This window comes from Mycteria americana, chromosome 10 (assembly GCF_035582795.1).
Source record: "Mycteria americana isolate JAX WOST 10 ecotype Jacksonville Zoo and Gardens chromosome 10, USCA_MyAme_1.0, whole genome shotgun sequence".
Lineage (NCBI taxonomy): Eukaryota > Metazoa > Chordata > Aves > Ciconiiformes > Ciconiidae > Mycteria > Mycteria americana.
The window spans coordinates 26420155-26429293 of NC_134374.1; the positions used below are offsets into that span (position 1 = coordinate 26420155).

Here is a 9139-nt window from a genome sequence, read left to right on the forward strand (position 1 = left end):
AAAAAAACATTTTTTAAAAGTTCAATTAAAAAACAGAAGGGCAAAAAAGCATACTCAGCAGGAAATATGAAATCGAGTAGAAGTAATTCTTAGACTTTTCTCTTTTTACCCTCCCTTAGGACTTCTGTTCTGCCCACACCTCTGACAGTCATCACTGAGACAATTTTTTTTCTGAAAAAGAGGAAGGAAAAACCATCAGCAGCTGTCCTGGGCTCCCGATGACAAAGTGAGCGACGAAAGGGAAGTGTTCCTGATTCACCCCCTGCCTTGGAGAGAGCAGCTCCGCTCTGCTCTGCTCTGCTCTGCTGGAGAGGGAGAAGCTGCAGCCCTAGGAAGGATGGGGATGCTGGCGAGAGCAGCCGTGCTTATGAGTCCTCTTCTCTTCTGCAACGGTGAGTCTATGGAAAGGTCTCCCGCTCGGGGCGGTTCCTTCCCTGGCACCGGTGTGTCTGCGTGTGTTTGTACAGGAGTGGCTCTGTTTTGGGAACAGAGACGCGGCAAAAAGGCCAACGTCTTTGCGTGCTGCTGGCTCGGTGTTCGGTTGTTTCCGATCCAGTGGCTGCAGAGCGCAACGGTGCACGAAGGCTATGGCAACGCTGCCCACGTACTTAAGAGTACAAAGATCCCACATACGTTGTGACGGTTATTTCACGGAGCACAGCGAGCAGCCCGGCAAGAAGGGTCTGGTTAGTTGTTGTGTTCCCAGGAAAGGGGAGGTTTGGAAACCAGGAGAAAAGGGTAAAGAAGTGTCTACGGAAGCATAGGTTTAGCCCCAAGATTGACAAAAATGTACTGGCACAAAGGCAACAGACCTCATTTTTATAGGCAAATTCAAAGAGTTAGACTTCTTTGATCCATGGCTTAAGTTGCTTAAATTCAGCTTACTCTGACGAAGCGGTGTCTTTCGGAAGAACCAATGGGCAGCGGAGGAGAGGAAAACCTTAAAACCTGTGGTTTGCTGTTAATGCGCGGCGCTTTCCAGGAAAGCCCCGAGAGTGACGGCGGGTGGCGGGGGCAGGCGCCAGCTGCGACCGGGGAGCTCTGCAACTCGGGCCCGAGACAAACTCCTTCCCTCAGGTCGAAGTCGTCCGCTAGTTCTGATCCTGTGCTCTGCCTGGTGTTCACCTGCAGGCAAGCACCAGGCAGAGCACGCGAGCCAAACTGCGCACGCGGCAGCGCCCCTGGCAATCGACCGTCTCCCATCTGTCTTCCTCGTGCCATGTTGCTTTTTTTGTTGGCCCATCCCTGAATCCCTCATCATCTACGCTGACTGCCCGTACTTTTGATTTGGTGGATCCGCTTGCTGATGCTCTCACCACCACTTCTTCACCCAGGAGCTGCCTTCACCGTGATTGCTTTTTTTTTTTTTTTTTTTTTATTTTCTCTCTCTATTCTTCCTGCAGCTCTTCTGGACCTGACTGGCCTCAATGAGATCAAAGGTGTATGGAAGGGATCTACCACCTTGCCGTGTGCCTACGTGCCTGTGAAGGACTTTGTGCAGCAAACGCTCATGTGGACTGTGGTACACGACCAGAGCTCTGGCACCGTCTTTCGGAGGGACGGCTCTGGCGACCACATTCTCCTGTCCGAGTACAGGGGCAGGGTCAGCGTCCTGAAGGATGCCCCAGGGAACGTGTCCCTCCACATCCTGAACCTGGAGATCTCTGACAGGGGAGCCTACACTTGCCAGGTCACCTGGAGAGCCAGCAACAACAGCCTGATAGCAAAAGACATCACCACTAAAGTGGAGGTTGTTAAAGGTAAACCCAAGAAGGCAGCTGCGCGGGAGTGGAAGGCTTGGCGAGGGAAGGCTTTTAGGAGTTGAATAGACCGCGTAGGCAGTGACGACCCGCTTCCGATGCAGGAGCGTTCTGCTGAGCAGCGTCAGGCTCCGGTGAGAAGCAGCAAATAGGTCCGAGAGAGGAATTCTGCCCACGATACTGCACCCTGCGGTTCAGGGGCGGGGGGAGGATTTGTGGCCTCTCGCTGACCAGTTTGTCCCTGGTTCTACCCGTATCCGATGGCTCGGTGTTTCCAAGGGACGCACACCGCAGGGGAAGTCCCTGGGATATTGCATTGCTTTTCTTTGACCAAACTTCCTCAGCACATGCCCCATCTCCCTTTGCCTGGGCAGTGGTGGCTTATAGAGGAACGGAGATGGCATCAACCCAGCAGAGCAGGCCTTCGTGTAGGAGGTGCGATGGGTGGCATAGCTGGTACAGGCACAGCTAAGCCAAGCTTAACCTGTGCAGAGAGGTGACGTGGGCGCGGTGCCCCTCTTCCTCCTGGGAACGCGCTGAAAGCCAGCGCCTCAGCCGCCGTGGAGGGGGGGACCTTCCCACCGCAACCAGGGCCAGCGTGACCCCGGCCCCATCTGCTTTGTCTTCCAGTTGCCGCGACCAAGCCCGTCATCAGGGCCAGCGAGCCGGGGCTGACTTTCCCGGCAGGAGCCGGGACCAGCCTGACCTGTGTGGCCAGCGGGTCCCCCCCCATCAGCTACCGCTGGTTCAGGAGCACCCCGGGAGGGAAAGCCCTGCTCCTGAGCAGCCAGGCCGAGCTGGCGTGGGACAGCCTGCGGCCCTCCGACACCGGGAAGTACTACTGTGAGGCAGAAAACAGGGTTGGGGCCGGGGCCGTGCAGCAGAGCGACGCCGTGGAGCTGACGGTGAGAGGTGAGTCCCCAGAGCCACAGCTGGATGGAAAACATCTGGAGTCCTTCCGTACCGGAATGGAACAACATTCCTACTTCCCTTCCCCAAAGGAAGAGAACGCAAGAAGCCTCGGCCTTCTGCGCTCTGAAGCACTTCTCGTCGCTAGCTCTGGCTTTCCATCCTCTTTTTATTTCCTGTATTCAATTTCCCTCCTCCTCTCTAGAGGAACTGCTCTTTTCTGATGCAGAAGAGGTTTTGTATTTAAAACGCTTATATTTATTCCTCTTTGGCTTTTTTGAAATTCTCGCTGGCTGCGTAATGCTGCCTACCGCAGCGTGTTACTAAGGCAAAAGCAGAGCAAGCTTGGATGAGGAACCAGGACTTCATTTGGAGTATCAGGAGCATACGAGCGGTAATTCAGTAGGTGAAAAGATCAAAATGGCCTCTGTTCCTTATGATTTGCTCCATGTTTCGGGGAAACACACTGCACTTCACACACTCTGCGCTCTGATGTATCCAGGCTCCGCAAGAAGGTGCGCGATGGTGCCTTGCGGAAGATGTGCTCCTTCCCTTGGCTGGTAGCGCGGCCATCAGGGCCGCGATGCCTGTGACCGCAGAGCCACGCGCAGGTGCCGCACGGTGACCTTTGAAAGAGGCAAAGCCTGCTGAGCTCCCAGTGGAACACAGGCTACAGCTGAAACAGCGTGTTGTTTGTCACAGCAGTTGCACGTGAGAGCGTACAGCAAGGGAACAGGAGCTAACGATGGCCGTGCTTGTTAACGCTGCTAGCACGCGGTCCTGTCCTCTGTGGGGTGGCTAGTTCTTCGTTATCTTATCCCGCCGGTGGAGAAGTTCTGTATTGCAGCAGCATCACAAACATGGTCGAACTGCTGTGTGAGCCCCAGTCTCGCTCACCTTGCAGATCTGCCCACAACAACCATGGCCTCCGAGGGATGCGGGAACCTCGGGGAGCGAGCGCCCAACCGCAGGTCGGGGTAACGGCAGCTACGCTGACAGCAAGGACAAGGAGCCGGGGGAGGGTTTGATGCGGCGCTTGGCACTGATTTTGTTGCTGGAGAATACAGTCTCGACAATATTATACTTTAGTCCATACGCCTCAATTTTTAATCCAGATGTTTCTGAACGCGGAACATCCTCCCTTCCTCAGTCTCCAGTCCCCAGAGGGCTTTTAGCTTGCTCTTAGGGAGGTTGTGTCCCTGTATGAGGGACTCCGTATGTCTCTTAGGGCTGCTAGAATACCACTTCCTAACTTGGAGACCCTGCAGGATATTCTGGGTTCTGTGCTTTTTTAAAGGGCTCCCTTGCTTGTTTTCTGGTCCTGAATGAAGCCGCCGAAGCGGGAGGCAGAGCTAGTATCTCTAGTGGCAGGTACAAAAGCTGCTTCAGACCTGACTGGAAACAGCCTGCCTTACCAAGGACTGTTGTTTTGAGGGGGGGCTTGTGATTGCCGGTTTGCTCTTGTTGGATGTGGGAATTCAGACCGGGGCTAGAATAGGTCTGCTTGTGGAAACTTGGTATGTTTGGATTATGGTTCATTTGAATTTATAGTGCCCCGGCAATCACGCAGCAGGTTGTGGGAATCGGCATCAGTGACCAGAAGCCAAGGGAAGATGTTGACAATTGTTGACTATTATTACAGAAAAAATCCCAACGGAGCTGATGTTCAGAAGTACCTCAGTAATCTCTTGGACTCCATGGGGCTCCACCACTACTACAGGTGTGTGCGTATAGACGTACATATATATAGAGAGAGAGAGTTTGTGTATACATAGTATATGTGGCGTGTATATATACCATATATAGTATCTATCATCTAGTGTGGCTATATAGTACTATATATACTCTCTCTATATTATAGTGTACATATAGTACTAATTTCTAGAGTTTGCCTATTTTCACTGCCTTGTACAGCTGATGGGGACATTCTCTTCTGGTCCTACAGCTGTAATCCCCCATCTCCTGGTGCTCAAAAGAGGACTGGAAATGCCCTGTGAGCCTTTCACTCCTGTTTGTTTTGCAGATCTGCCCACAACAGGAGTGACTTCTGAGAATGGTGTGGGGTATCCAGAAAAGAATTACACAACTCAGAGTAAGTGGAGGGCAAAACAAAGCTAAGAACGAGATCAGGGACCCAAACCGGCCACTCGGTAGTCAGTACCTTCAGCCTCAAAATTAGTGTTCTGCCTTTTGGCTGCAAATTGTATTAATGGTTGTTCTCAAGGGACCTAGATGACTCATGATGACTCTTCAAAAGACTCTGGATGTTGTTTTTGGGGGGGGGGGAAGCTTTCATACTTGGAGCATACAGAGTTGTTGCTGTGTTCCCGAACAATAGTCCATTTTGATCTTTTCTTTGAGTGTCAAAGCTGGAACAGCAGAAAAGCCTCAGTGTGCAACTCAAGCAGATCTTCTATAGCTCCTCTAGCTTTGCAGTGCTGTGGTAGGTTTAAACATGTTCCAAATGCAACTGAACAGTATCCTTGCGTGGAAAGCTGAGACCCTTTTTTCCCGACGTTAGCGCACTATTCTGTCCAGCCCACACCTCGGTTAGCCTCAGCGTTAAGAGCCTCCGCCGGCTGTCTTTGCGGCCGTGTCTCTCGGCGAGATGCACGCGCGGTGAGCCCGGCCGGCCCACGCAAACGCACCTATTCAGAGCCAGGAGCAAGGTGCTGTTAGGGTGGGGACGAGCAGGGACGCGCAGGTGCCCACGGCAGGGCCGGCTGCTCTTGTCCTCAGGGAGGTGGTCCGCATCGTGTAACTGCTGCTGCGACCCCGGAGGGCTTCTCTGTCTGAAAGTCTTCTGCTGTGTTGCTCTAGATGTCCCGAGGACTCGGCTGTCCCTGTACCTGATCGTCCTGATTGCTCTGGTTTGCAGCGCTGTGGTTTTCCTCATCACCTTTCTTATCGTCTGCATTAGAAAGCCCAAAGAGGGTGAGTAGACCGCTCTGGAAAACTTGAGCGTGTTGTGCGTGCCCAGCTTGGTTTTACCTTTGAGGGGTTTCGGGGATGGGGCCGGTGCCGTGCTCGCAGCTACCGGCAGCAGCCCTGGCGCCCGCCTCACGCAGGCGAGCGATCGGGACGGGCGCAGATGACGCAGGCGGCGGAGGCCTCAAGGGGCGGAGCGCAGCCCAGCCCAGCGGGGGGCGGGGCTGGGGCTGGGCTGGGCTGGGCTAGGCCGGCCCCCGCCCTTGCCGGCCCCCGCCCTTGCCGGCCCCCGCCCTTGCCGGCCCCCGCCCTTGCCGGCCCCCGCCCTTGCCGGCCCCCGCCCTTGCCGGCCCCCGCCCTTGCCGGCCCCCGCCCTTGCCGGCCCCCGCCGGGAGCGGCGCATCCCGCTCCCTGTGCCGGTTCCTGGGGACGGCGCCTCTGCCCCGGCCGTGCCGCCCTCCGCGCCGGCAGGGTTACCGGGGCCGGCCGCTTCCCTCTGGCCCTCACGGGCACCCCGCGGCTCTCCAGCGTGCATCTCGACCGGGGGCCGGTGGGGTCTTTTCAGGCGTCGGGCAGCGGGGTGGCCTTGTCCCGCGGCGTTGAAACGCCCGTTCGCACCCGCTGCGGTCCGGCGTCTCCTTCGTTAGCACCCGGAGGAGGAGAGGTCGCCGCTAATTGCCCCTGTTCGCGGCGAGTTCCGCTCCTTTCCGCTCTTCAGAGCTCGGGTGCCTTCACCGATCGCTGCCGTCTCTTCCCGCGGGCCCCGGCAGGCTGCGGGCAGAGGCTGGCCCCCCCGCTGGCCCCCCCCGGCCCCCTCCCGCCAGCGCACGGAGGACACGCTGGCCGCCCGGCTGGGGTCTTTAATCCTGATGGCCATAGTTTTCTCCTCGTCCCCCTGTTTCTTTAATTACCCCTCTACAGCTCCGTGCTACCAATTAATAACAGTTATTATCAAACACTCCTTTTGCCTTTTTTCTTTTTTTTTTTTTTTAAGGAATCCAGAATAACCTCTTTCTGAATTGTTCCTTATTGAACTTCTAATGAATAGGGAAACTGTGGGAACGGGGAACTTCTAGTCTCTAAACTCAACTTCGCCTTTCCCCTTGGGCCAGTTACTTGACCCAGCTGTGCTGCAGCGGGGATACGGGTTGCTCTCATTTTCTTGGACTGAATCCTGGGGAGAGGAGTCATCACCCACCTAACGTGATCTCTAGGGTTCCTATTTTTTATTCTGTCTCCAGAGGTCGCCCTCTTGTATCAAGAACAGACATAGTAGAAACTCTCTTTTTTGAGAATATAAATGCAAATTATTGACACACATTTCTGATTATTCTTTTCCAGCTCAAGCCTACGAAGTAAAATTGTGAGTATAACCCTTTATCTAACGTATTGATGAGTCTTTGGGGACTGTATTGGAACAGAAAAAAACCCCAGTGCTACTTCGCTGTCCAGATGAAAAGCCTCTCAAGCGAGGTTCAAAGATAGCTCAGTAGTACGTTGTACTGATGACCCGTGGGCTTTCCACATCAACACGTAATGTAGGAAGAAAGATCTTTTCCTTCGCACTACTGGAATCATAAAAACGAGCAAGAGCTGTTTATTAACTCCTCAGCCCAATGAGGCCTGTTGAAGATCATTGCCAAGGATAAATTCCCAGTGTTTTTTCAAATGCAAAGAACAGGAATTCCCCTTCTAGAGAGCTGAGGCTCCTGATGCACAGATTAGACTCTGATTTATCCCTGAAATATCCTTGGCTGAACTTGCCTCTTTAATCATAGCTGTGTCAGGAAGTTAAAGCTATTTATAAACTCAAGTTTCAGCATCCTGATCTACTTCCAACCTGTGGAAGCTATACTGAAAAGCCTAATAAGCCAGTCAAAACATACAAGGAGAACCACTCATCTAGATATAAATGAAAGTGCTGATGACTTGAGTGCCATGGTAGAACACGCCAGCGGCGTCTGCCCAGGTTCTGGTCTTCCCAAGCAGTTTATAAAGCAGCCTTTTAAGTAACAGTTGAACCCTGAGCAACTGAACAAATGGTGTGATGGCATTTCTCCTCAGAGGATTTACCTTCGTTTTAAGGATATTAGATATCATAAGCCATATGGTGGATGTGGGCTGCATTCAGTTCACCATTTACCATTCCTCCACCATGTTTTTATATACATATAAATATATGTATGTGTGTGTGTGTGTATACACACGCACACTTATCTTGCAAAGAGCAGTTGCCTGGTTGTGCCATTCCAAGAAATGGTGGTAATCCTTGCGTTGCTTACATACCTTTTGCTGCCTCTGAGGCTCTCCCTGGATTGGAGGCCATGCTGCTATAATGTCCAAGGTTCTCCTGCCACCCAGAAGCAAAGGACAAGACTCTCTCCTTCAGAATACTGTCATAATCCCATGGCCCAGGATTACATGGGTTTGAATCAGACCACAATCTTGCTCAAAATCTTGATGGTTGGGAGATGCTTTGTCTACTCTGGTTGCAACTCTTCTTTCGTATTGTATTTTGATTTCAGCCATAGCTCGAGAGCAGCAGCTTCTTCAAGGTGTGAAAGTACGGGTCATTATGAGGAACCCATCTCCTTCACTGAGAACAACTATGTGATGGAGCCCTTGAAAAACAAAACATCTGCAGAAATAAATATGGACAAGAATGAATATGACTGTCCTGGGAAAACCCAGGATTCTGAATATGAAGTAGGGGACACTGTATGAGACCCAACAGCGCTCTACAGGTAGCAGTCCTGAAGAGTACCTTCATCCAGGCAAAATGTATCTTCCTATTCACCTTTGCCTCTGAAAAATAGGTTGGGCAAGCAGTTTTTGCTCCTCCATGATTTGTGGAGCCTTAACAATCTCTGCAGTGAAAATGCAAAACTCTTTAGGAACTTTAGGAAGCAGTTACAGACTGCTGTATAGATCTTCTGATTTTGCTTTTCTTGGTTCCCTTTCACCACCTCTGTAGAAGAAAGCCCTTTGAAAGCTGGGGTATGCAGATCCCAGGCCAAGAGCACTGTACTAAACTTACTGCTTTTTAGGACCAAAAGGATCTGCACTCCCAGCCTTCGTGTGGTGGGAGCAGAGCCTGCACCAAGGGCTGCTCAACATCCCCGTCAACTTTGGGTAAGAAGCACAGAACGAGGCTGGCCTGGGAATCGGCGTTTCTCCTTGCGTCCGCCTGGAGAGCCGCACAGGCGGTAGAATGTCCTCTTAAATGTGAGAGAGCCCTGAAAGATTGAAGCCAGGACAAAACCAAGAACCGTACCACACTAGGAGCAGCAGGACAAGAAGAAGGAATGTCCTGCGCACCCATCGTGCGGTACTCCGTGTGCCGTTCCGCAGCGCTCGCAGGAAGAGGCAGACACTTTCTAGGGTTTTGGCGCTGGACAGCTTGGGCGGTCTGATACTGCGGCAAGGCACATTCTTTGAGTTCACCTTCTCTATTCTCTCTTTTGATGCATGTTTAATATTTGAAAGAAATTAGATACTTTTCCATAAGCTGGTGGATAGGATTGTTTACACATGCCTAAATT

General features: G+C 52.5%; 1 protein-coding gene across 1 annotated transcript; it reads left to right on the plus strand.

Moving 5' to 3' along the window:
• Positions 1–222: 222 nt before the first annotated feature.
• VSIG4 (V-set and immunoglobulin domain containing 4) lies at positions 223–8835 on the plus strand. Its single transcript, XM_075513149.1, has 6 exons — positions 223–392; positions 1404–1760; positions 2391–2672; positions 4693–4761; positions 5490–5603; positions 8123–8835. The coding sequence occupies exons 1-6, from the start codon at positions 338–340 to the stop codon at positions 8209–8211; spliced, it is 966 nt and encodes a 321-aa protein (XP_075369264.1). The 5' UTR covers positions 223–337; the 3' UTR covers positions 8212–8835.
• The last annotated feature ends 304 nt before the right edge of the window (positions 8836–9139 follow it).

Bases quoted from the DNA above. Each gene is read 5' to 3' on its own strand.
- VSIG4 (XM_075513149.1), top strand. From the start codon at position 338: ATGGGGATGCTGGCGAGAGCAGCCGTGCTTATGAGTCCTCTTCTCTTC. The intron at 1,761-2,390 runs GTAAACCCAAGA...TTTGTCTTCCAG, and splicing joins TAAAGTGGAGGTTGTTAAAG to TTGCCGCGACCAAGCCCGTC. The intron at 5,604-8,122 runs GTGAGTAGACCG...TTTTGATTTCAG, and splicing joins CATTAGAAAGCCCAAAGAGG to CCATAGCTCGAGAGCAGCAG.